Below are 27,784 nucleotides of genomic sequence, written 5' to 3'. Positions count from 1 at the left end.
CTTTCCCTTAGTTTGTCAAATAAAAAAATGACAACAGCCAACATGACAATGATGTGAAGGAATCAAAATTGCATCAATTTTTTTGTCAGATCGGCAAAAAATTATGTTTTGGCATGCGCAGAATTTTAGTCATTAGCTTATGTGTGCCAGGAGATGGACAGGTCGGCACTCGCTGCTGTGGACGATCTATGTCGAAATCTCAACCTACTGGACTGGTTAGAAAATGTAGTGATTTTTTGGCTAATGTGTTTTCTTATTTTTTTCCCCTTTGTTTTTTCTCCTCTTTTCCTGCCCTAACCCCTTTCCCACACCAACCGATGACCCCTTTCCCCCACCAACCGATAACACAGGTTTGAATTCTTCAGCAAGTTCTGGAGGAAGTAGTGCCCGCCCCGCGGGGGAGCTCCAGCTGGGGGACCGGGTGCTGGTGGTTGGCCAGCGGCTCGGCACCATCAGGTTCTTCGGGACGACAAACTTTGCTCCAGGTAACGCGTGTGTGCGTGCTTCGTTCAGCTCGAATTCTGTAGAGTGCACACGGTTTAACATGTCACATGCAACTACAGAGAACTTCCGAGGAGCCATTGGTAGCTGTGGCGCAGGAAATGCACAACAGTGATTAGAATGCAGAAATTTTCTTGCCAATTGTGTTTTAAGTGGCCCAGTGTTAGAAGTGGTTGTCACTCTCTAGTCTCACTGATTGCTGAGTGTGCTCAACCAAAGAGAAGACACGTTAGCGTTAGGTTTTTGCTGAGGATAATCTTGAAAATGAGTAGATGGTGAGTTCACTGCACAGCTTTTATCAGAGAAAAGCAAGCAAGGTTCACAGGAAAATGACAAAGCTTTTGCATGCCCCGGGATCTTAGAAATACGTTTGTGTGTTTATGTATTAATTCCCACCCAGACTTCTATTGAGTCCAGAAGCAAAGGTTATTTTTCTTTTGCATTTCCAGTGACTGAAATTTCAGGTAGAAGCCACTTGAGTGAAACCATGTTCGGCTGTTCTAAGTAGCAATGTGCTGCTTTGACACATGGTGGCATCGCTGCCTGGAGGGACCAGGTTGCCCAGAACAATGATTTTTTAAAAAGCCTGCAGCAGCCTGTGAAGGGTCTGAGCTTTCATCCTATTTGCAAGCTAACCAGGTAGATTGCCAATGGTTGCCGGGGTGCAGGCAGACACTGGGGGCTCCTGGGTCAGAGACAGAGGACTTCAATGCTCACAACAATAGCAGGAGCCAGAGTGTCACCTTTTTTTTCTTGCAATAGTTCCCTGGGCCCCAGTCCTGAAGGTGAGCTAGGGGGCCAGGTGACACTGCAGGCCCAGTGGTTTATACTCCAGGACAGGAGCTGTGAGCTTAAGGCACCTGAACCTTTACACCAGACAGTAAGCATGTCTGTCATTTGCTCTGGGGGGTGGGAGTGGGGGGGGGGGCACGACTCTGTCTCCTCCAAGCTTGTTCTCTGTAAATAAGCCAGTCAGTGCCTCTGTCCATGGAACACACAGAAATATGAGTGCGTCATGCAGCATTGTCTGCACACATGTTGTTGCTTCATTAACGTCACTTGTAATTGTAGTCCAACTAGTTGATTTGAGAGGGGTCATGTGCTTTATAATTCATGTTTCTCTTAGGCCTCCAGGTAGTAATTGAGCATAGTTAGGATCTTCTTAATACAGTTTTCAAAAACTCAGGAATCCCAAAAGCAGGTTGTTTTTTCACAGTTGCAGTATGTCTTCCGAGTTTCCTTTCTGTGGTTTGTTAGACAAGGCCGGCGTGGTTCATCATTTAGTTTGACTTTTAATTTTTAAATTCCTAATGTGAAGCATTTAGAAATCTGGAGAGTAATAAGCAAATACAATAAAGGTTAGACACTTTTTTGTTAAAGTCATTCCACCTTTTAGAAAGTAGTAGCATATATTTCTCGTGGCATCAAAAGTTACGTCATTCAGTTCTGTGGCGCAGCGGTCCTATCTCGGCGTTTTATAAATGATAAGATCTAGCCCAGAGAGGGTCTTGTTTAGTGTCCTTAGCATTGGTATCAGGGCCACCTCTGAAAGAATATTGTCTTTCAAATGGGAAGATACCTGTACCTCACCACTACCCGACAATGTGTAGTGGCTGTTAATAACACTTGTCATAATGCCTTTTTGTGTGTGTCACACATTCTCAAGAGTTATATGGTAAGCATGTAGCAGTTGCATGGTATATATCACTGATAAAAAGGGAAAATGCAACAAATTATATAGGAAAACATCAGCGGCAGAAGGAATTAAAACTTGGAAAATTCTAACTCTGGCACTCAGAGAAATAACGGCGGCCACCAGATGAGCCTGGCTAATGACGTTCCAAAATGTGATGACCTACTTTCAGGGCGTTACTTAGGGCCATGCAGTAGGTTTGTATCCATTGCTCTGTACTTGTGCACAAGTAAAAAAGAGGTTGCTGGCTCCTTTATCCGTCTCAGTACTGACACCGCCCATGTCACCAAGACCAGGACAAGCTCTGGCTCATCACAGCTCTCAGACACGTAGGACTATTTACTACAAAACAGTCTTGCAATCTTTCCAACCCAAACTCCAACATTTGAAAATGAGCTCAAGAGGGAAAAATACTAAGAACTTCCAGGTTGTTTCTTTAGACATTATATAACTGACTCTTTGAACTAGTAATTGGAAGGAAACAATATTTTTGTATTTTGGAATTTATAAGTTGCAATACGTTTCTTAATATCTACATCCTCATTTTTTTATTTGATACTGATTGTAAGGGACCAAATATAATGAGTACTGTATTATCCTTTTTAATAAAAAATGGGATTTTTTGGCACTTTAACTGGCCTGAGTCACCCTCAATTTGAGAATCATTCAGAGCATTTGTCCACTTATCTAATATTTACCGCCCGACTATCCTTTTTGGGCTCTAGAAAAGGAAATCCTACGACTTTCCTCAGATTAGACCCCTTTAAACATTCAAAAGCCTTTTTAAAAATCCTTCCTCTTAGATAACCTACATCTTTTCATTTAGATTAAAAAGAATATTTCTTTTCACCCCGAGTGGGGAAAAATAAGAGTTACCATGATGTCTAGTCATATTTTCCATTTGATTTGTGTCCTCCTGTAATGATTGAGGAGCTGTTTGTGGTGGTCTAACACTGGGAGTAAAAAAGAGGTTGCTGGTTCCTTTATCCATCTCAGTACTGACACCGCCCATGTCACCCAGCCCAGGACAAGCTCTGGCTCATCACAGCTCTCAGACACGTTCTGGTCATATTACTTGCATTACAGCCAATCTTGCCAAATTAGAGTTTGTGCATTTTAGCTTTCTCTCTTAATGTGCAACTCTGCAGTGAAGCTGGTAAAACGTTTTCCCTGTTCATTTTCAACTTTTCCAGTCTTAACCTTTGACAGCTGAACGATCATGACAGTCATCCCTCATTTCGGTCATTTGTGAAGCTGTGAACCCATCCAGACTTTGGGTTTGGGTAGCAGCATCACCGCTTTGGCTCCAGTGCAGATGCCCTTAAAGCGCCCGTTCTCCTTCCAGGACAGTGGTACGGGATAGAGCTCGAGAAGCCGCACGGCAAGAATGACGGCTCCGTCGGCGGCGTGCAGTATTTCAGCTGTTCTCCAAGATACGGAATATTTGCTCCCCCATCCAGGGTACAAAGGTGAGGAAGAATGGAGTTCATATTTATTCACAAGAACGCCTTGTCATTTGCCGTGGTTTATAGTCAGAGCCCCTAATTTTATATTGAAGCCGCGCACCGATTACGCTCCTGTCTTCTTTCAGGGGGTTAACCAGCCACTGCTTTCAGAGAGGCTCATGGAAAGCTAAATTTGCTTTGCTGAGGATTTGCAATTTTAAAATCCTCCTTTATTCCTCATTTGCAAACCCCATGAGTACGTGCAGGCTATAAGAAGTGGCGTTTGCCGCGAACACTGGGAGCAGCGAGCTAATCTGGCATGCAAACAAAAGTGAAAATGCTCTCTGATTGCTCCAGGCGCCCCATTCATCCTCCTGCAAACCTAATGGGACCAAAATGGCTTTTCCTCTGATTTCTTTAGTTTTCAAAAATAGATAGGCAGTAGATCTTCGGCGGGAAGCGAAGCTTCAAGTATTTATGTGTAATATACCTCCTCAGTGGCTCCTCTTAGCACAGTGCACCTTTTGTACTGGCTCACTCTGGTTTCAGAAAATCAGACGTCATGAAATTCCAGGTGCCGCTCGGTAGAATGACTTAGGTGCTGCAAGAGGTTGGCTTGGCATGCTTTCCAGTGGCTGGGAAGTGGGATGCTAATCTTAAGCAGGAAATAACGTCTATGGTAGAACCACATTCATGAGATGGGTCTGCAGTCACACTGTGGGAGTCTCCTCCAGCTCACGTCCAGCCGGACTGTGTGGCCAACTCCTGGCACGTTTAACAGGTTTTATATCCTTTTGCTTTCTCACTCTAATGACTTATAATTTTTGTATTAATTTTCTTCTACGATGTACTCGATATAATGATATAATTTACTTATGATACTATAGCATTTAATATAAGCTTTCCAGTTTATAAAGTGTCTTCAATTAAATGTTGCTTTATTTGACCCTAATAACTTTTTGTCAGCTGAGTTGGGAGATTGCAGGAGCTAATCCAAACATTTACTGAGCATCTGATGAGCGGTGGGCTCCGTGCAGTGCACTTCGTTATGAGCATTCCCATATTACAAGTGAAGAAACGTGGACGAGATAAAGAAATTTAGCTAAAGTCTCACAGCTAGTGTAGGGGAGGAGAAACTTCCTTCACTCTCAGGATGAAGTAGCTGGACTGGGGTGGGGGTCTATGAATTAAACCGACAGCAGCTTAGATTAACAGGAGAAAAGACATTATCAGTTCATTAAATTTTATTTTTACGTGCACGGACATCACAGGAAGAAATGATACCCAAAGGAGTGGCGAGGTTGGAGCATTATAGAGCATCCTAATAGGGGAGGAGGCAGGGAAGGCTGCTCATGGGGGAGCAGATGGTTGTTAGGAAAGGTGAGTGGGCACTTAGGAAAACGGACAGGAGGTAGGAGGGTTTGTGACGATCTCTGTCTGGGTGTGGTGTCGACTCTAGGCTCCTCTCATGGCTGAGTCGGTCCTCTCTGCTCGGTGAAACTCCTGGGTAGGAGGTTTACAACAACCGAGTTCTGAGCTTGAGGATCCATTTTTAGCAGCATCCAGAGAAAGCTTTCCCCGGCATGTGTTGATTCTCCTGGATCTTCAGCTCAGAATAACTCTTACCTCAGAATGGGCTGTGTGTATGCGGGCGGGCAGGGTGGGGATGGGGTGGGGGTTGGGGGGAGGGGGTGTTTCTGATCTCCTTTAGTGAAGGGCACATAGGTCCCAGCCCAGGTTTGCTATTTTTTTTTGTTGTTTTCAAAGACCTCGCTTTTAGAAAGGTTGCTGTTTTTTGTTGTTGTTGTCATTTCATAATGAAGAAAAAGAGGTCATAGCTAATGATTAGCATTAATGTTACTGATCCAAGGTCTGTGTGCCTGACATTTTGAAAGGCCAAAACGCAGAACATCAGAGTTTGGAGCAAGAAAAGGTTTATTGGTAGAGAAGTCAACAACTGAGGAGATGGGAGTCCTCAAATCCATCCCAAGAAAGTGCAGAGTTCAGGCTTCTTTTATGTCAAGAGAAGGGGAAGTGGGAGGGGCGAGAGGGGACGGACAAGGGCCGCACAGACCGCACACGTCTGGGCACCTGCAGGAGTCCCAGGAAGACCTGAAACCTTTCGTTCTCAGTCCGTTGACCCCAGTTGATTTGCATCCTTTCGGGAGGCTCCTGCACATCTTTGATACGCAATCATTATTGTTGTACACATCTTCCCCATCCCCTCCGGAGAGGCACCTCCTACCTAGCAAGGGGCTGTTTTTTTGTTTGTTTGTTTAAATTTCGTTATTGATTAAGGTATCACATATTTGTCCTCATCCCCCCCATTCCCATCCCACACCCCTCCCCATGAATGCCCCCACCCCCTGTTGTCCTTGACCACTGGTTAGGCTCATATGTATGCACACAAGTCCTTTGGTTGATCTCTCCCCTTTATCCCCACCCTCTTCTACCTTCCCTTTCAGGTCTAACAGTCTGATCCATGCCTCCTTCTCTCTGGGTCTGTTCTTGTTCATCAGTCTATGTTGTTCATAATTTCCCCTAGATGAGTGAGATCATGTGCAACTAGAAAATGAGACAAGCAATATTCGTCACGCTGAAAGGCAAATGAATCAGTCTGTAGTGAGTTTCTTTCTGGGCCAACAGTTCTTTTGAGACCCAATTTCAATGTCAAACAGTTCCTTATGTGTACATGTCAGCAATGATATTTCAGTTCTGGATGGTGGACAAATGGTGGTAACGCAGGCCCGACCTTCTCTGATTTGGTCCTGGGCAACCTGCAGTGACGCACAGCTGCTGACTGCTAGTAGTTTGGCAAAGCGACGTCAGCATCTTTCATCTCTGGACTGCTTCTCTTCTGTCTTCACGGCCGGAAGGGGCTGTTTTTTTATATCAAGCCACCAGCAGAATTCCTCCAATGATGGCATGTCTGTGTGTAAGAACACAGCTGAACAGGACGGTGTCGGAGAGGCTGAGCGTGTCCGTCTGCCGCACTATCAGCCGGCACTGTTTTAGGCACTCGGCACAGACCGCAGCAGCAGCTGCAGGCCAGGCATTTCGGTTATGCCTCCTTCACAGATGAGGAAAGTAAGCACAGAGAGGTCAGGGGGCGGGGGGGGGGGGGTGTTTGAGCCCATGCAGCCTAGTCATGGTTAAAAGAGGCCCAGTGGCTCTCTTCAGGGCCCGTATCTTATAAGTGATTGACTTGGGAGTAAAATCCACGTGGAACGGGCCAGTCTTCTGGGTTCTCATATTACTTTGGAAAAACTTCATTAACACATTGCTACAGTCTCCTACAAGTTTAATTTGTCTCGCAGTCAGGAGGACAGGGGTTGTTCATTTCACGTTCGATTACCCGGAGAACGTAGGGTGGCTCACTGTAGGCACGCCAGAATCGATCACGCCTAGCGCAGTGTTTTTACGCCGTAACAGCCTTTCTTCCCTGTGGGATTATGAAGCTGCTTTCTTTGATGTGGTCTCATCCTCTTCTCGCTTTGGTAATGGAACACGTGTTTTCCAATTTGTTTCTCCCCCCTCGCCTTCTATTTCGTTTTCTTTAAGGTGATTCATTTAAAAGCAGCCCCTCTTAAAAGAAACGGGGCTCTCTCTCTCTAAAGGAACCGCTGTCTCGATCCAGCTGTCTTCCTGTCATCCTCTGATTGTCTCATTCATCCCCATCAAATACTATTAAGTGTCTTTTAGCACTTTGTGCTGCGCTAGGCATTCTGTAAGCAAATAAAACAGACATGGTCCCTGATTGTGAGGAGCTTCTCATTTAAACCAGCTTCTGAGCTCTCTAAAGACTCCACTGATCTTCCCTAAGGAAGAATGTTTAATCCCTTTTATTGAATTTATTGGGGTGAAGAAGGAAGAATTGAAAACTAGGGGCTGCGTGAGGGCAGTCTTAATAAAATAGTGGCACAGGGCTTCTCCCAGATTGTGGCTGGCCTTCCTCTCCCCCACACCTCCGCACCCCACTTTTCTATTTAAAAAACGTGCCTCTTGTCCAGCATCTTTGCACATGTTATTTCCTCTGCGTGGAGGCTTTCTACTAACACCCAGCTGTCATCTAGTTTATAGCTCTCATCCATTAACTTATCAATCAACCAACATTTCTTTAGAGAAATATAAGTATCTATCTATCTGCTAGTATCTAGCCATCTTTTTACCCAAGTGGGCATCAGTATAGTATTAATTTTTTTATTTTTAGTTCTCACTTATAGATCCTTATTACGAATTAACTAATCACTTTTAGAATTAAGTTCTCAACTATCCATCACCACTTAATTCAAGTATCTGTCTTTTCATCAAGTCATATTTTCTGTGTTCGTGAGCCTGTCATTGATTGCTGTATGATGAAGATCATGTAAAAAAGATGCATATAAGTTGCAGGATGAAGTTGCAAATATTTCAAGAGTTGCAGGATTTCTTGATGGCAGCAGAGTGCTGGAGGAAGTGATTGACAGCGAAGGCTTTGCAGATTTAGGTCAGCAAACAACTGAAAGAAAATAAGACTGTTAGGATTGGCTTTTTAAAGGTAATGATTTGAATATCTTCCTATATAATAAAGAGCTAATATGCTAATTACACCAGACGGCTGAATGACCTTCTGGAATGACCAGTGGGCGGGGGGGGGGGGGGGGGCATGAATTTCATGCATCTGACCTCTAGTTAAAAAATAAAGACAAACCTGTCAGGAAAGTGACCTTTATGTTTATGCTTAGAGTCAAATATAAAGTAAAAAAATGTTGAGTTGTTTGAGCCATATAATTTTATCAGAAAAATCACACACGGACTCAGCTCATATCTTTCTTAAGTTTAAGACTGTGATGCCCTAGCCAGTTTGGCTTAGTAGATAGTGTTGGTGGCCCACACAGGAAGGGACACAGGTTCAGTTCTGGTCAAGAACATGTTACCTCGGTTATAGACTTGATCCCTGGCCCTGGTTGGAGTGTGTGTGGGAGGTAACCAATCTATGTGTCTCTCTCACATTGATGTTTCTCTCTCTCTCTCTCTCTCTCTCTCTCTCTCTCTCTCTCTCTCTCTCTCTCTTTCTTTCTTTCACTCTCTCTCTTAAAAAAAAAGGAAAAATACACTGGGATGAAGATTAATAAGAAAAAAAAGAATGTGATATTTTTACAACTATAACATTTGTTAAATTTAACATAAAATTATCTTCATAGTTTTCAGTTTCATCCTTGAAGATAAAGTTGCAAAGTAGTAAAGTCAGGGCCCTATCTTAAGTGAACTCACTTTAAGTTGACTTTTTTCTATACAAATTATTGTTAGATAACAAAGATCTCTTGTTTTATTATTGTCTGTGCCTGATGCTAGACTGAAGTTCATCCTGGCTCATAATAGGTGCTCAATAAATGTTTGTTGAATGAGTGAAATGAGAAAACCATTAGTGTGAAACCTCAGACGGTTAAGAGCCAATCTTAAATCTGCGGACCAGCAACTTCTAATAAGGTTTGCATTACTTGTTTTATTTACAGAGTAACAGATTCCCTGGATACACTTTCGGAAATTTCTTCTAATAAACAGAATCATTCTTATCCTGGTAAGATTATGGTTTATGTTCCTAATAACTATTCCTTTGCTTTTATTTATTGAAGTATTTTATTGTGAAGTATATATGTATACAAAAAGTGTGTAAAGTGTATTTGTATAGTTTATATAATCATAATCAGATCTGTTACCTGCCCCCAAGCTGAAGACGATTATCTGAATGACAGAATTCCTTGTTTTTCCCCTAACTCCTTTTTTTAGTCCTCAATAAAATAGAAACAGAGTTATTCAGTTTCTATTTTCTTTATCCTTTCTTTCTGATTGCTTGTCTGATATATATATTTTAAAACACATTTTTATTGATTTTAGAGAGAGGGAGAGAGAGAAACATCGATGTGAGAGAGAACCATCAATCAGCTGCCTCCCATATGCCTCCCTGATCGAAGATCGAACCCCCAACCTGAGTATGTGCCCTGACCAGGAATCAGCTGGCAAACTTTCAGTGCATGGACTCAGCTCAACCACCTGAGCCACCTCTGCCAGGGCAGGGTTCTTTCTTTCTTTCTTCTTTTTTTAAAATGATTTCAGAGAGAGAGAGAGAAACATAATAATTATGTTTACTCTTTCCAAATAATAGAAAAGTTTTAAAACTGAGTTATACAGTTTCTATTTTATTTTCCCCACAATTTTTCCATCATTATAATAGTTTTTATATGTAATCATTGCTTATTTAATTTGCTCACATGTTTACAAACAGCCCTTGCCATTTGCCCTCAAAACATCCACCCAGGATTGTTTTATTTCTACCTCATGTATATTCTTTAAAAGTCCTTTTAGAAAGAGGTCTGCTTGTACCAAGTTCTTGTTTTTTCTAACGATAGTTCTACTGGGTAAAACGGAAACTCAGTGACCGTTTTAGTTTGAAAGGCATTTTCTCCCTGCACATTGGCAGTATGATTCTACCAGCTTTCTGTCTTGTGTGTTTTTTGATAAGCCAGCTCCGAGCCTGTCCAGTCCACACGGTTGTGGGTGGTTTGTCTTTTCTTTCTGATTGCTTTTCTAGATCTCTGTTCGCTTCGTGTTGCACAGCTTCACCGTGATGTGTGTAGGTGGGGATTTCTCTTGTTTATCCTGTTTGGAATAAGGGATCTTTCTGGATCTGGGAACTAGTATCTGACCAGTTCTGTAAAAATTCTTGTCCATAGACTTAGAATATTTTCTCCTTCATTCTCTTCATTGTCTGTCTCTGAAACTCAGACGAGCTGTAGCCTTTCTTACCTTCCCATGCCTCTTTCGGCTTTTTCACAATTTTGTCTCCCTGGACGGCATCTATTATCTTCACGTCCATCTTTTCATTTCCTGGTTCTTTCTTGAGCGATGTTTATTCTGTTGCGTAATCTAACCACACAGTTTTTAATTATAAAGTTTTCTTTTTTTGGTAAATCTGTTTGGTGGTTACTTATTGTCATTTATTCTTTCCCCATTCTCAAGTTTTCTTATATGTCTTTGAATATTTTCAATGTTATCTCTTATTTTATGTCAAATCATTCAATATTTGACGCCTTTGTGATTCTGAGTCTGCTGTCTGTTTCTGTCTAGCCCAACGTATGGTGCCTTTGTGCGGTGGGTTTTGTGGTTCATTATTGTGAGATGCTCCTTTTACTCGGATCTAGTAGATGGGGATTTGTGAGGCCTCGGTTGATGCCTCCAGAGACTGTATTTACTTCAGCCTGTTGTCTCGAGGCACTGCCCAGCCTGGGGCTGTTCTAATCTATAGCCCCTGCAGCTTTCAAAATGTCACACAGACAAAATGAACTGCACACATGACCCTAAATTCTGAGGGAGGAAATGTTGCGCTTTGAGCATTTAGGTTGACCTTTGTCGTTGTCCAAATGGTGTTTTGTTTTGTTTCTTGCTAACCTTACACTGAGGGGAGCGGCCTGGGGCCCTCACTTGAACCAGGAGTCTTGAGAGAGTCCCCCTGCTGGCAGCAGCTGTCTGGCCGCCCCTGTGTCCCTGTGCCCCTGTGTCCTGTGTCGGGCAGGCAGCAAGGCGGTGGCCCGTTCCCCAGAAGTCAGAGGCACCTGTGGTTCGAGATGGTAGATGGCTTTGGTGCTTGGCTACCTCTCCTGGTTTCTCTTTTTAGGTTTTGGCCTCACTGAAATTGGGCCTTTCATGTTAGCTCAACAGCATTAAGTGCATCATAGTTATTTAAAATGATACTCACTTTAGTCCAGAGCTTCATTCATTGGGTCTGCACTAACTGCCAGAGCAGGAAGTCCCTTCTTTTTAAAAACATCTTTTTAGAAATTTACCTTTTGTGAAATCTTTTTTCTTTTTCTTTTTAGATTACGCTATCATTTGGGGATGGCAGCAGTCATCAGCTCTGAAATTTTATTATTTAACAAATCGGATATATTTAGTGATAGTGTTTTTAAACCTTTTTGTCTTTTTTAATATGATTTATCCAGATTAATATTTGAGGAAAAAAACGATTCAGCTTTATCAATATATACTTCAGTGTAATTTGGTTTCCAAGAACCTTTCTAATAAAACTTCTGAATGTAGTGTCATGATCATAACTTGCTCGCGTACATGCACTCTGTGTGAGAAAGGTCAGATTCAAATTTGTTGTGAAATCTGAACTACGTCTATATTCTGGATGCACTTATGTTCCGTGCTTCCTCTTTCCAAAGGAACATTGGAACTGGCAGGACATCTGCGGGAGGGATGATAAAAGATAACTTTTCATAAGGGGACACACGGCGGTGTTTTCCCTCCTCTGACCTTAACCTGCATGTTTAGGTTTTAGGAGAAGCTTCAGCACCACCTCGGCTTCTTCCCAGAAAGAGATTAACCGGAGAAACGCTTTTGCCAAGTGAGTATGGAGAAGACTTAGAAACACACCGTTGGAGAGGAGCAGGGCAGGAGTCTGCGGAGGACAAAACGGGGGTTTTGTACCTCTCACCTGGCGGGTCGGATCGCATTGTCAGGGAAGCGAGGGATGGGCGCTGAGAGGAGCTGGTACACACGTCGCCGGACTGAGCCGCGCTGCATATATTTTCGAATTGGTTTAGTTCGTCAATAAAGGTCGCAGGAATTTACATTTGTGTTATCACTGAATAGGGGGGACTGATTTTAAAAAAATGCTGCTTAATTAAAGAGTTGATTTACTGTTTTCAGCAGTGTATGAAAGCCATGCCAGGCCTGTTTGCATAAGGTAATCTTACCAGTAAAAAAACACTCCTTCTCTGGGACTATACTGGTCACAATGCATTCTGTCTATTGGTTTGTTTCTTTCTTTTTTTTTTTTTTTTTCCTTTTTTTCCGTTTTTTTTTTTTTTAAATTAAGGTATATGTGTACACATCTAGAGAGAATCTCTTTTTCTCTTTTTCATTTACATTTATTTACCCCACACCCACTTTACTTCCCTAATAGTTTTCTGAGACTTTTAGAAACGATTTTACTCTTAGAGAAATGGGAGGCTCTTCTAGATGGTCTGGGTTAAGGAGTTCTTTTTTAAACTTAATTCCTTCCAGTGAATCTTTGAACAATGCAGGGGACAGGGGGCAGGGGGGGGGGGGGTTGTTCCTGAATGGGGCAGTACATAGCCTCGCTTAAGTCTTGGGTCCCTAGAAGCTACTAGAAACGAGAGCCCAAGCTCAGGGTCGTGGCCAGCCGCTGAGCCACAGGCAGGCATCTATGTAATACCCTGGCGACAATGTGCGGAGGCTGACATGTCATTTGAGAGCCCCGGCGGGTCCTGAGGCTCAGAGAGGTCCTATGAGATGCTGTCTAGAAGGACTGGGTGGGTGTGTGTTGTATGTGCGTGTGTGTATATTTTTAAAAACATGTTTTGTTGATTTTTAGAGAGAGAGGCACGGAGAGGGAGAGAGAAACAAACAGATGTGAGAAACATTGATTGGTTGCCTCCCATATGCACCCTGACCAGGACCAAACCCACAACCTAGGCATGTGCCTTGACCTGGAATTGAACCAGTGACCTTTTGGTGCAGGAGATGATGCTCAACCACTGAGCACACCAGCCAGGACACTCTTCCTCTCTCCCTCTCTCTCTCTCTCTCTCTTAAATCCAGATTAGAATAGTATTAAAATCGTCAAAAGGGAAACCTTTCAAAATGTCAAAAGTTTATTCTGCTGTTGCTGTTTAGACTAAACAACTCAAGCTGTGAACACACAGTGCTCGCTCCTGTGACTGAGCCATGACCCGCAGGGGAAACGAGGACGGTAAGTGGCACCACCTGGCCCTGGCCCTCAGCCTTGTTCTCCCTTTTCCCCGCGGACAGATCCAAGGCCGCCCTGCGCCGCAGCTGGAGCGGCTCGGGCCCGGGCGCGGAGGGCGCGCGGCTGCACGAGGGCGCCCAGGTGCTGCTCACCAGCTCCAACGAGATGGGCACCGTGCGCTACGTGGGCCCCACCGACTTCGCGCTGGGCATCTGGCTGGGGCTGGAGCTGCGCAGCGCCAAGGGCAGGAACGACGGCGCCGTGGGCGACACACGCTACTTCACCTGCAAGCCCAACCACGGCGTCCTGGTGCGGCCCAGCCGCGTGACCTACCGCGGAATAAAGGGCTCCAAGCTCGTGGAGGAGAGCTGCTAGTTACCGCCGGGGTGGCCGGTGAGTGAGCGTGTGAGCGTGTGTGTGCGTGTGCGTGTGCGTGTGCGTGTGCGTGTGCGTGTGCGTGTGTGTGTAAGACATAGTCGGTGGCAAATGTCTAATTAGCCACTATTTAAAATTTGAAAATATGGCCATCTTCCTAAAAACCGCACAACAATCCAGAGAGACAAGCTAGCACTGTGAACTGTGGGGGTCGTGTTCCCCCAGAACAGTTTGGAAAGAAGCGTTTTTAAAAGCTTTTGAAGCTCAAGACCCTTCCGAGACGTGGGTAAAGGTGCCCGCGGTGGGCCCGCTGCTGCTGCCCACATCTCACCCGTGCGCAGCGCTGGGTGTTTCCTGCCCGCGGGCTGGCCCAGCTTTGGTGACATCTGATGTCATAGGGCCTTTTCCTGTCAAGTATTTCGGGGTTTTCCTTACGGTCCTCACTAGTCGTGCAATAAGGAGCTCCTGTGATTAGTGTATTTTTCATGTTTGGGGCAAAGTTATTTGCCCTTTCAGGAGGGCCTCATGGAAAGCTAGGTTAGGGCTTCGGAGCTGGACGGGGCCCTGGAGGCGCCTGGCTCAGCCTGGCGTCCATCGCCAAGCACAGACATGGCGCCTGAGCGGTTTCCTCACCCTCGACCACTGGATGGCTAAGGCCTGAGGAGGGGGCGGGTCTTCTGAACGTGGCTCGGGCTCTCTCCTCTATACAGAGCGGATACTCTCAGCTTTCTCTTCTGCATCGGTGCCTAACTCATCTGGATGAATTATAAAAATGACGATTAGGTCTATGAGTTCAAGTCATAATGAGGACTTTTGCACATACTTATTTAACTTCCTTATTGGACAGATCTCACACACACACACACACACACACACAGACACACACACACACGAAGCACTTTTACAATATGATGCACTTTCATCTTTGCCATCTTTTCCTCCTGGGGTAAGAAAAACTTTAAAAAATTATATTGAAGAGAAGAGAGCAAATTAAGATGTGTTAGGAAGAATGTAATAGTTAATCATTTAAATGTTATGATTTCTCATTTTTTTTGTGTGTGTGTTTTATTCATAAATCTGGTGTTCGCTCTTGTTGCTGTTTTGTATTTTCATTTGTTGCAAGCCATTCTGTTACAGCCTCAGGGCCGAGTCATCATGGTTTTATTTTTTTGTGGAGCTCGTGTTGACAAAGTGCTCTTCATAACAGAGTGAGGTGATAATGCAAAACATATGTGTTGTGGATACGTATTGAAGTTTATGGTCCTGTATGTGTAATGATTGATCCCTATTTGCAGATATTTAGACCTTAATCTACAACAGAACTATCGGAACAGTTTGCTTTATAAGATTAAAATCCTCCTTCGGAATGGAGCTTACTTTGTGCTTAGAAATACTAGGTTGAACTATTTTGCAATATACTATTTAAAAATCAGAATTCTGTTGCTTTGCCGCCTTTTTAAAAAGAAGTGTGGCATTTCAAATATTGTTAGAGCTATTTTCCTGAAATACATGTGCAAAATAAGGCTGCTTTATAACCAAGGAATATTTTTATTGACTGAAGAAAATGACTGTACTGATATTCAAAAGTAAACTTATTTTATTATATAGCTTATTTCTTAAAGACTCTATTTATACCTTGACATGAAATCCCTGATTATATTGAACTTGGGGTCTATAATTCTTCCTGTTGACTATAAAACACTATAAGTAATGCAACACAATTCAGCGTTGCATTTTGAGATCAGAATAATTCTCATATTTAGATTAGGATTATTAAATCCATGTAATGTGTATGTTTATAGATGCTATTAATAACAAATTTGATGTTTTCATTTGTTTTGCTTATTGATGTCAAAATTCACTTCTTAAGCGTTAATAAAAGGGAAGCGATTTGGTTTTGGAATGGTATCTTGTCATTTCCCCCTCCTTCCTCCCACCACTCTGCCTTTCTCAGTGACGTGACTTGTTTTCCTTACAATAATGATTCAGATTTGTCCTGTCCTCATAAAGTGTCTTAAGAAGTGTCATGCTTTCTGCTCAACAATAAAGATGTGTTTCTAGCCACCCCCTATTATATTGTGTTGATGGACAGAGAGCCACCTAAGAAAATAATGTGTTTCTATAGTTTTCTAAAATTGCTTAACTGTCTTTTATACCAGTGGGATTTCATTGGTTTATGTAAGGTAGGGCAGAACACTTTGAAGTTAGATTTAAAAACATATAAACAACTAGAGGCCCAGTGCATGAAATTTGTGCACAGGGATGGGAGGGTGGGGTGTCCCTCAGCCCGGCCTGCACTCTTTCCAGTCTGGGACCTCTTGGGGGATATTGGGCTGTTAGACTGTCCTCACCTGCCAGCCTGGTCACCCCCAACTGCCCAAACCAGCAGTCAGACATTCCTTTCACAATCCAGGACTGCTGGCTCCTAACCACTTGCCTGCCTGTCTCCTGCCTGTCTGCCTCCCTGCCTGCCTGATTGTCCCCTAATCTATCCCCTGCCTGCCTGCCTGATGCCTAACTGCTCCACTGACAGCCCGATCTCCCCCAACTACTCTCCCCTGCTGGCCTGATTGCCCACTACTGCCCTCCTCTGCTGGCCATCTTGTGGTGACCATCTTGTGATGATGTGGGGTGGCCATCTTGTCGTGACATGGGGCAGGCATCTTGTGGCAGCCATCTTGTGACGATGTGGGGTGGCTATCTTGTGATGACATCATGGCAGCCATCTTGTAATGATGTTGCGGCAGCCATCTTGTGACGACATTGTCTGACACCACTTAGGCTTTTATTATACAGGATTATCTGCATTCTACTAAAAACTCTTTGTGTTTTAGGATAACTTGGTGGGGATATTTGAGAGTGCTTAAAAGTGTTCAGATACAGATGCTCACTGATCTGAGTCTAGACCAGTGTTTCCCAAACTTCTCTCATGATGAGAATCACCTGGTGGAGTTGTTAAAACACAGATTCCTGAATCCCAACTAAGAAGTGCTAAACTAGAATTTTTGGGAACATATAGGTAAAATTGTATACTTAACTAGTGCTCTAAGACAGATGTTATATACAGAGCACTAAGTTAGGTATGCAATTTTATCTATATGTTCTCAAAAATTCTAGTTTAGCACTTCTTAGTTGGGATTCAGGAATCTGTGTTTTAACAACTCCACCAGGTGATTCTCATCATGAGAGAAGGTTGGGAAACACTGGTCTAGACTGTGGGCCCGCTCTGAGACCCTCCCCAGCCTCTCCGGACCCCTTGTCCTCCCCCTCGTGTTTACTTTATCTCCCTAGCACTTAGCACTCTTGGTCACGGTAACATTTTTGCTTGCTATTTCTCTCTCCTCTCAGTGGCCTGAGGGCTGGCTATTTGGCTGCTTCGCTCATCGCTTAGTTCCCAGCACCTGCGTGATTCTCGGCTCCTGTGGTGCTTGGTAATGTTGGTTGAGTTCCAGAGGCAGCAGCCGCCAAGTGTCGGCAGCAGGTGTTGTTGAGTTCACAGGGGCCTTGGGCGCCGGCCATGCACCTGGGAGTCTTATTAGCGAGGGAGGAAACAGGGCATGTAGCCCAGCTTTCCCCTAGAACAGTGACAGGAAGGAGATAGAAAATGTTGGGTGTTGGGTAGAAAAGGGGGCAAGAAAGACAACCACAGGCTCACCTCAGGCAGCTGCCTTTGTGTTTTCCCGGGGCCGGCTCTGAATTCCTGTTTGCTGACCTCTCGTGTAGGGAACATGGCGATGTGTGTGTCTGATAGAGGGAGAGTGAACTGGATCTGACTCATGTGCGCCCAGCGTTTCATTTCAGAGGTTTATTTTGGATCTACGCATGTAGACTGTGATAACATTCTTTAAGCCACAAAGTCCGATGGCTTGAGACCTCCTGTGTTAATACTCATTCTTAATTAAGAAGCAGATCCAGTCGTGTACCCACCAGACATTTGTTATCTAAGCGATTCACTCGGAGACAGGTAATGTGCCACACTGCAAGCCAGAAGGAGAATTTACCTTTTATTTTTCTTCATGCCCGTGGCTTCACTACACTTATTTGTGATACAAATACATTGGTTAATACAAAACTCACATTATCACACGTGTTTGGTAATGTTTAGGAATACCCCTCGGTCCACACACAGCCCCTAACTTACACACATGTGCCACAGCAGGCATTCCTAACGAAGCTGTGTGGGCTGGACAAGTAGGCCACGTGATCGTTTCATTACAAGCAGGTGTGATGCCATTGCATAGGCGGATGGAATTTTTCTACCAACGTTTTTGCTAAAGCTCCTTGTAATGGGGGGGGGGGGGGTGGTGGTGGGGGGGGAGGAAGCGTACGTGGAGGGATGCGAGCTTCTTTGTCTGGAGCATGTAGTCTCAGGAGTGGGCACTTAGTGTTGTTCAAATTGGATAAATGAAATAGTCTCGGAAATCTGCTTGTACTGAATGTGAGCCTGAAGCATCTCTGAAGTGTAGGAAGTTTAAGCAGCCGATGTGTGTTCCTGACACGTGTCAGATCTCACGGAGGGTACGTTCTTCCACCTCTGCTTTCCTCGAAGTAGACGTACCCTCTTGAAGACTGAACAGATTATTTTTCACACAAATCAGAATAAACTGGTGTGGAAACAAAGCACGTTAAAACTTTACGCACAGCGTCAGGCTGTTCTTTTCATGGCCTTCTGAACATGACCTCTGGGTTCAGCGGAGGTCCCATGTGGGCCATCCCTGCCAGTTCTCCTTATGAATGATGGGTATCGCTACCCAAAGCTTTTGGAAAACGCATCCTGAGGTGGATTTTAAAATGTGTTAATAGTCATAACAAGTCCCTTGTTGGTAGCAGGGAAGGTGGAGTTTGCATTATGGATGATGGACAGAGAAGAGTAAGGTGGACAATTTCAGTCTCCTTTCTCGAACCTGCCAATAACAACGGTCTCTAATAAGAATTCCAGCAGATTAGTCATATTAGTTAAAGTGTGATTTTCTCAAATGATGTTTTTCTCGAAGGGAATAGAGCTCAGGGAATGAGATCGCTGGGGCCCCACTGCACACTGGTGTGTGACGCGGGGGATCCAGTGTCCTGTTCTGCTCAGCTGCTTACCTTCTGTCACCAGCTGCTTCCTGGTCCATGCTCGAGGAAAAAGAATGTCTCTCTTTCCTATGACTTTATTTCTTTTGAGAACTGTGAAGGTCTATATAAATACTGCTTTGAAATAATACAAAAATATTTTTTCCCCTCAACTTTCAGATGCACTAAAATGTAGGTAACTTGCCTTCCCAGTCTTGTCTTTTGGTGGATTATTTGAATTGGCTGTCTTTGGGGATTCTAGACCCACCAGGAAGCTCTAGCATTCACCACAGGTTCCCAATGGCAGTGGGTTTAGCTATAAATCTGGAAAGAGGGGTTCTATCCAATTCTGTGGCAATTGCTTCTGTTATTCATGAATTCCTCATCTGGGTGCTGTTTTTTTGCTTTGGGATGGGCCCCAGGAGGTACAAACTGACAGCCGACAGAAAGTGTATCAGGTCTGGCATCAAATACTAGGTGTGGTAAAGGTAACCCTTCAGAAGGTACATTTTATAATTTTACTTTGATAATAAGGCCTCACTTGTGGCAAATGTAACCAGAGAGAGATAAGTGTGTGCCACTGAAGGGGTGAAGGTCATTGACGGACAGGAGTCTCAGTCCTGTCAGCCCTGCTTCTTCCAGGAATCTACCCTGACTAACCTCATTCTGCTATGGTAACGATTTTATCATTTGTTGAAGAAATCTCTGAATAGAAAGAGTAAACAGTGATCTAATACTAAATTTCTTTCTGGTCCATTTCCGTATAAAGATTAAGTATAATTTGGCTCCCCGGGATTGTGCACTGAATTAATTGGCTCTAAATGCTCTAAGAGTCAAGGTCAAGAACATATATACACCCCAGGCATGTCTTGTGGATGGATGGAATTTACATTCTCCGAAGAGGAGGCTTGCAGAATCCCAGACTTCAAGTTGGAAGGGGCCTTTGAGACCAAACTGCTGATGTTTTTAAATGAGAGAGTAGGAGTTTAAGTAACTGTCCTCTCTTGGGGGCTGAGCAATGGTAAAACCAGGGTGGGGCAAAAGTAGGTTTACAGCTGTAAGTATTCAAAACACATTTTAGTATTGAATTATTAATTTTACTAGAGGCCCAGGGCATGAAATTTGTGCATAGGGGAGGGGGGTGCCTCAGCCTGGCCTGTACCCTCTCTAATCCGGGACCCCTCGGAGGATATCCAATTGCTGGTTTAGGCCCGATCCCACAGAGATCGGGCCTAAACCAGTGATTGGACATCCCTCTTGCAATCTAGGACCGCTAGCTCCTAACTTCTCACCTGCCTGCTTGCCTGATCGCCCCTAACCACTCTGCCTGCCTGCCTGATTGCCCCTTAACTGCCCTCCCCTAATGGCCTGATTGCCCTTAATCGCCCTCCTCTGCCAGCCTGGTCACCCCTAACTGCCCTCCCCTGCTTGCCTGATTATCCCTAACCACCTCTGCCTGGCTCCCATCACCATGGCTTTGTCGGGTAGGACATCCAGATGGATGTCTGGAAGATGTTTGGTCTAATTAGCATATTATCCTTTTATTAGTATAGATTATTTTCCATATGAACAACTGTAAACCTATTTCTCCTGCCCTCCCCCCCCCCCACCACTCCACAGATAGATAATTACAGTCTACTACCTGTGTCTTTTAACTCCTGCCCAGTCCACTTAATGTTTCTCAAGTAACTGATGGGTGCTAAACCACCCAAAATATTATACTCATGTGAAGTCTTATCAGCCTACTACTCATCTACATTGGAAAATGGCCTTTTATTTTTAAATATATTTTATTGATTTTTTTTTTTTTTACAGCGAGGAAGAGCGAGGGATAGAGAGTTAGAAACATCGATGAGAGAGAAACATTGATCAGTCGCCTCCTGCACACTCCCCTACTGGGGATGTGCCCACAACCAAGGTACATGCCCTTGACCAGAATCTAACCTGGGACCCTTGAGTCTGCAGGCTGACGCTCTATCCACTGAGCCAAACCAATGAGGGTAAAATGGCCTTTCTTAACATGTCAATATCCTTAGGGCACTAATCCATTAGCTGCTAAAGCTTAGTGAGAGTTCATTTGCTAAGACTACAACCGGCTGATAGGCGCCTGCTGATTGCAGTGACGGTGGATAACTGCTTTCAGGAGGCAGCGGGCCTTAGGTCCGCGGACAAGGGGCACACAGACGCAGGCAGGTCCTCGCAGCTTCCTGAGGTGAGCCTGGCCGTGCCACCTGGTCGTGGGCGGGTGGCACTGGTTTTACCTTTGCTCAGCCCCCGGGAGAGGACAGTCAGTGGCTTTGGTTTGTGCTTCAGTTCCTCTCGCCTCTCAGTTGTAGTTAAGAATAGTCTGTGCTCACTCTGAATTCTCCCGATGTTTTAAAGCTGTGAATCTAGAGCTAAAAATAGCTCGTAATGAATAGTGTCTTGAAAGTTAAATACACCTGCTCAGGCTACCAAATGAAAATAGCATTTTAACGCAGACGCCTCACTGTTTGTTCTCAGCAGTTGTCTTTGTTTTAGGGCATTTTGTGGAGGATGACAGAGATGCTGGTTTTTGTTTTGTCTGTTCACACAACACGGGGAGCCATCTGCTGTGACGAAATTGGCAAAGTCAAATTGCATGTTCTTTGGGGGACCCATTTAAAAAACCGCCAAAGACAGACTGACAACACTCCAGACAACTTTATGAGTCTTGTCGTGGGAGTCTGTTATTGAGGAGTCTGAATTCACAGGCATCTGTGTTAGTCTATAAAGCTGGTGTGAATTTTAATCCTGCTATTACTGAGGGAAAGCTATTAAAGTAGCCTGATTACTTAGATTTTCTGAGTGGAATAAAGTTAATCTGCAGTCACATAAAACATCTTAGAGCTATCGAGTTTGCTAAGTGTCATATGGAGATGCCAGAAATTAAAAAAAAAAAAGTATTACTCCATTGACTAAACCTTTTCCATTCTGTGATGCTTGCTTTAACCCTTAGTCCTAAGCATAACAGTTTTACATTCATGCTTTGAGCTGGAAAGGTCTTGGTTCTGGTAGGGTTCTTGCTACTGTCATTAAACAAGGGACAGCTGAGGAGCCAGGGACGCTGGTGGCCATGGGTGTGGGCACAGGACGCCCTGGAGCTGCAGTGCTCGGGGGCAGGGGCACTCTAGCTTCTGTAGTCCCCTCGCCCCAGCCCCAAATCACTGGGCAATTCAAGAGGAGACACTGCGGTGCAGGCTGGTCCAGCGACCCCAGGGGAGCCAGAACTCACCCTAACGGGCAGAGGGCATTCCAGACTTTCGACTACTAAGTAGATGGTGCTAAGAAAATAAAGTCTATCCCCGCTGTTTGGATGGGCTCTCATTTTGGGGCCTCATTTAATTATCCGGCCATTCCTCACTAACGGCCAGTTTCCCAGTGGGATGGCTGTGAACTCTGATGAGCTGCTTTATAGACATGGAATGGAAGCAATTATTCTGGCTTATGGTTTAATTCACGTGGCCTCTGCAAACGTTATTGCGCCTGACCACAGTTAATGTGAGCATCACAGCCTCTGCGCGGATCACGGTGGCCACGTGGCTGGGGCAGTGCTGGGGTCACGGGTCTGGGTTAACGCCGTGCCGATGCTGGTACCTCGGCCTACAGCGAGTTCACTGAAACGCCGCGAGGCGGTCGAGTCTCACTGTGGAGTCGTTTGCTTAGCTGTGTACACAGGCTTTTAAGACTTGACTGTCAATTTGAACTTGATGTGGATATTATAGTAGGGCATAGCCTGAACATGTAATGATTTGTAGTTTTTAGCAGAGAAAGGGGTAGGGTCCCTCCCTCCCCCCATGAACAGCAATAAGGAGTCGGCTGCGGAGGCGTGTGCATGCTCCCCGTTTAATCGGTTACTGGTTACAGATGCGAAGTGACATGTCCAGTTTTTGGCGTTCCTCTGCCGCCCTCCTTCAGGAGCAGGGTTCTCCAGGCGCAGTTCTCGGCTCCCTTCAGGTGGTTTGTGAGATACATGGACGTTGACATAATTAGACGATTTACTTTTGCGCCTGGCGTGAGCCACAACTTTTCCTGATGTGGTTATCTAGAGATGAGTTCACTATGCCCGATGAAAACATGTAGGTGAGAAGGTAAGGAAAAGTGGTCAGGGCATCGGCCGATGCTCAGAACTGCTGGCCTGACTGGGAGTCTGTCTGTGTGGGAGGCCTGGTGAACGCGGCCTGGTGCTGTCAGAACAGAATGGCTTTCCCACGTCCAAGGCCGATGCTCCAGACACTGGTGAACCTGGAGGTCGGGAAGGTGGTGTGTACCCAGTCCTTTTGCTGGGAATGCTCAGAGTCCCGCGGGTAGCAAGGCTTTCCTCCCAGAGCAAGGCTTTGGCACAGCTGTCACCAGGAGAGGACCCGGGCAAGAGGAGGGAGGCAGAGCGGACAGAGACAATGGGATCGGAGCTTCCTGGTAAGTAAAGCATTGCTGCCTAAGTGCGTGTGTCAATTTTTTGTGGAGATAAATTATCTGTGAAAACCAAGCTCAGAACCCCCTACTTTGTGACATGTGCTGTCAGCCTCAGCTCTCCATGTCTCTTAGTTCCTGCACTCACGGCCCCAGAGTTTTAATCTACATTCGACAGCCGTGCAGATGCTGCTGCTTGTATTCCAGCAGCTCTACTCCCATGTGTGCCGGGGTCACATGACCGGGGGAGAAAAGGAGGTGGACACGGGGAGGAAGGATGCTGGTCCCGCAGTAGCACCTCTCGGGGCCCCCTGAAGACCTGCCTGTCACCGTGGGAACTTCAGCCCGGTAGCATTCATGACCAAACGTAGGTGGTTTTGGCCCAGATGGACTGACATCAGCCCATGAGAAGGGGTGTGTCTCTATGCTTCGCTGTTTCACAGCTGCTCCCAATCTTTAGTTTTACATGATCGGAGTCTGTTTAGTGGGAAGTTTTAAAGCGATGGACTCAGATCTTCGGTTAGCAGTCCCAGGTGCGCGCTTCGGGAGGAGGTTTGCTTAAGGCATGAGGTAAACTGACGGAATGCTGAGCGTCTGCGCTGGGCCCGGCCACTCGAAGGACCTCCTGCAGGTGAGAACGTGCACGTTTTCTCCAAACCGCCGCACTGTCACATGTTATCATCGTCAAGGAGTCAGCACAATGGGAAGTGTCTGTCACTTGACGTGTGACGCTTCAGTTACTTGTCCATGAATTTTCAAGTAGAGAATGTCCTTCCCATGCCGACTCGTCACACATGACTCCTCTTTGTCTCCCCCCTTCCCCCCAGTGGTCCAGGCCACAGCACCCAGGTCAGGGCGCATCCCTGGCTCCAGCTGCGGCCTCAGGAGCAGCTGTCTGACGCCTGTCCAGCTGCGCAGGACAACCCTATGCAGCCAAATCCGGGCCTCGTATCTCCCTCCCACTTGTGTTGGTGACAGTTTTTTCTTTTGAAATGATAGGATGAACCCATGCTCAAAACCTCTCCAAAGCATTTGGAAAATACAGCTTCTATGTGGCTCTTCAAAACAAGTTGGCACAAAAGGAAAAGTGGCGTTTGGTCTGGCTTGTGGAGGAGCCGCGGCCCGCCTCCTCCATGGGCTCAGGGTTCCCCGGGAGAAGCAGCGAGCGCCCGCTCAGGGCCCAGGCTGGCTCTGGAGGGCCGCGTCCTCGTAGTGACCGGCCCCGGGGGCAGGGGCGGCCTCCAGGGGCAGGCCCTGCTGCTGGTAGCCGTAGTTGACGGTGCCACACGGGAAGTGGCGCAGCCTGAACAGGGGCACTTCCTTCACGCTGGCCGTCAGCGAGGACGGCTCCAGGAGCAGGGCGGCCCCGGGGACTCTGCCCGCAGTAGCGCTGGGCGGGACGGGGCCGCCGCCCCCGTGTCCCGGGCCTCCCCTCTCGGGTTCCTTCTGCGCTGGCGGGCGGGCCTTCCTGGCAGGCTTCTCTGTGAACCACGAGCCGTACGTGGGGTTCCACAGGCTGGTTGGCTTGTTCCGGGATCGCTGGACTTTGTGCAGCTCAGACGGTGGCGGGTTCAACTGAGCGAAAGCCATGTCAACGTGTCCCCCTCCCACGGCCGGCCCTCTGGCCACTGGAACGTTGACCTCTGCCGCCGGTGGCTTCCTCACCGCCTTGCCCGAGGAAGTGGAGGGCAGGGGGGCTGGAGCAGCTGGGTCCTGCTTGTCCCCCGCTTTCCCTGCTGGGGGAGAGACTAGGAGAGGAGGGATTCCCTCAGGGTCTTTGGGCCTCACGGGCACTTTCTCCTCCTCCTCCACGAGTGGGCCATATTCTATTGGCAAAGCCGTGTTGATCACATCTGGATCCTGCAGGGAGGAGAAAGGAGCTGATTAAAACTCAATCACAGACACGAAATGTTGGATCTGGAAGATACCTGAGCAATGATCTCACCCAAACTTACTTTACTGATGAGGAAACCATTCAGTGTTTATTGGGAATATGTTAATTTATAGGCACTGGGGATTGAGAAACCAACGGGAGCCTGGCCAACGTAGCTCAATGGTTGAGCATCAACCATCCTCCAAGAGGTCATTGGTTCGATCCCCAGCAGGGGGTGTTCAGGAGGCAACTGATTGATATTGGTGTTTCTCCCTCATCGATGTTTCTATCTCTCCCTCTGCCTTCCTCTTGCTCTAAAAACCAATAAAAACATTTACACTAATAAAAGAGTAAGATGCAAATTGAGCCGAAACCGGTTTGGCTCAGTGGATAGAGCATCAGCCTACAGACTGAAGGGTCCCAGGTTTGATTCCGGCCAAGGGCATTTACCTTGGTTGCGGGCACATCCCCAGTAGGGGGTGTGCAGGAGGCAGCTGATTGATGTTTCTTTCTCATCGATGTCTCTAACTCTCTATCCCTCTCTCTTCCTCTCTGTAAAAAAAAAAAAAAAAAAAAAATCAATAAAATATATTAAAAAAAATTATTCCAGTCTATTCCAAATAAAATCTTTCTAAAAAGAGAACTCTGTGTTTGACTTCAAGTTTTTGTGTGTGAAATGGGGCGGGGGGGAGGGAGGAGACACACTATCCCATGTTGGTTTACAAGGTTTCTCTCTTCTTGGCTACGTCCCGCTTCCCTCATGTTTGGGTGGGTGATTTATTTTTCATATTGTTACATGTCAAATGTCACAGAGCAGTGCCTCTAGTCTGGCTGTGACGGGCCCTTTGTGAACCCCAGGAAATGCTGAAACGCTGTGAGGAAAACCATTTACACACCAACTCTGTGCTATTTTCGTCCACAGATCATACTTATGGCCATGGAATGTAATAGAGAAAAGCAAAAGCAGTTGCCAGAAATTTGAGAAAAATTTGTGGGAGGAAATTTAAACTTGGCGAAATTTGAGTCTTTTAATGTTTTATGCAATTTGGGACAACCATGACTGCAGTTTAACAGAAAGCACACCGATCTAGTATTCATCAGTAAAGAGTTTAAGAATAAAAAATAACTACCTTCTGATGCTCATTTATATTTTAGCTTCTCTGTTCATTATTGATGTCTATAGTGAGTCATTCAAAATGTGCTCAGACAGCCCAGCTGGTGTGGCTCAGTGGTTGAGTGAAGACCCATGAACCAGGCAGGAGGCCATGGTTCACTTCCCAGTCAGGGCACATGCCAGGGTTGAGGGCTCGATCTCCAGTGGGGGGCGTGCAGGAGGCAGCCAATCCATGATTCTCTCTCTTCTCTGATGTTTCTATCTCTCCCTCTCCCTCTCTAAAATCAATAAAGGTATATGTTTTAAAATGTGCTCATACAGAGCCATCTGTTTTTAAGAGGGTATACACTTGGAAAGCAGGGGTTTTCCATATTTCCCTGAAGATCCAGTTTTATTCAATAAAACATTAGGTGCCTTGGAGGCAGTTAGTTGAATTGAACTGATCCCATGCCGTGAGCTGCTGAAGAAAGCAGCTACTAGTATTAACTATAAAACTTGCAAACTGAGAGCCCAATCATTTTACCTTATAGATAACATTCACTCTCATGATCCTAACTCACATTTTTTCTGGCCAGTTTAACGTTTATTTCACATTCCCGCATTGGCCATCATTAAAATGTTTCCACACAGACGCTGACAAGGGGGCATGTCTGTACCTGCGTGCAGTATTCGATCCTCTCCAGGATGATGGCGAAGTTGGGCCTGTCCTCTGGCTGGTGCTGCCAGCACTGGGTCATTATCCTGTATCTGAAAGAAGGACCAGCACATTCATTAAAACCAGGAGAAACAAGGATAAAACGTACATTTCTTCCCCCCACGTTTTTCTAAGTGGGACTGGGGGTGGCAATGCCTTTGAGGATGGTAACCCGAGGTCCCATGTGGTTGGCATATGCTGCCCTCTGCTGATAGATCAAGGAATCATGCCAAGTGTATAAGATAACGCCAAAGCCATGAATACAACCATCCTGTGTCCCCATTAAACATGGCCCTCTCATTCCATTCCTGAGTTAAAATCACCCCTAAGGAGGAATACTCTGATTATTCGAGAGACTTGGTGCACAAAAATTCATGCACTGGGAGGTGAGGGTCCCTCAGCTCGGCCTGCCCCCTCTCACAGTCCGGAGCCCCCAGGGGATGTCCTCTGCGGGAGGTGACCAGGCCGATCAGGGGAAGGCCCCACCCCCATCACTCCACTGCTGCTGCCACTGCCGGCTGTGACAGCTGCAAGGCCTGAGCCCTGGATCTTGCAGACACCGGGGCTCACAGCTGCCTGAACCATGGCTGTCATGAGCCCATGGTTGCCATGAGCCTTAGGCTTCGCAGCTGCTGTGGCTTTGTCCAGATGGATGCCTGGAAGACGTCCACCCTAATTAGCTTATTACTCTTTTATTAGAATAGATTGCCCATCTGCCTTGCTTGTGGCTAGCAAGTGAGGGGTGCCAGACAGGACAGCAGAAAATGTGGGGAATGGGCAAAAGTAGGTTTACAGTTTTGAGCATGCAAAGCACAGAGGTTATTCTTCTATTAGGAACAAATATAAACC

General features: G+C 45.7%; 2 protein-coding genes across 4 annotated transcripts in view; one reads left to right on the top strand and one right to left on the bottom strand.

Annotated features, from left to right (window-relative positions):
* The window catches only part of CLIP4 (CAP-Gly domain containing linker protein family member 4), a 48,796-nt gene extending 33,133 nt beyond the window's left edge, over window positions 1-15,663 (top strand). For all 3 annotated transcript variants that reach the window (XM_084900785.1, XM_084900784.1, XM_084900786.1), the window contains exons 12-16: window positions 351-485; window positions 3,540-3,663; window positions 9,135-9,199; window positions 11,953-12,025; window positions 13,456-15,663. In XM_084900785.1, the coding sequence (XP_084756911.1) occupies window positions 351-485; window positions 3,540-3,663; window positions 9,135-9,199; window positions 11,953-12,025; window positions 13,456-13,768 (710 nt within the window). In that variant the 3' untranslated portion in view covers window positions 13,769-15,663. The remainder of the gene's footprint in view (window positions 1-350; window positions 486-3,539; window positions 3,664-9,134; window positions 9,200-11,952; window positions 12,026-13,455) is intronic.
* An 8,082-nt stretch (window positions 15,664-23,745) lies between these two features.
* ALK (ALK receptor tyrosine kinase) overlaps window positions 23,746-27,784 on the bottom strand; it is a gene marked incomplete at its 5' end in the record, with an annotated part of 534,776 nt that continues 530,737 nt past the window's right edge. The window contains 2 exons of the mRNA XM_084900171.1: window positions 23,746-25,114; window positions 26,898-26,988. Of these exons, the coding sequence (XP_084756297.1) occupies window positions 24,428-25,114; window positions 26,898-26,988 (778 nt within the window). The 3' untranslated portion in view covers window positions 23,746-24,427. The remainder of the gene's footprint in view (window positions 25,115-26,897; window positions 26,989-27,784) is intronic.

This window comes from Pipistrellus hanaki, assembly GCF_964339955.1.
Source record: "Pipistrellus hanaki genome assembly, chromosome: 12".
Lineage (NCBI taxonomy): Eukaryota > Metazoa > Chordata > Mammalia > Chiroptera > Vespertilionidae > Pipistrellus > Pipistrellus hanaki.
Note: the sequence above shows the minus strand (reverse complement) of the source record. Positions and strands in the feature narration are given on the sequence as shown.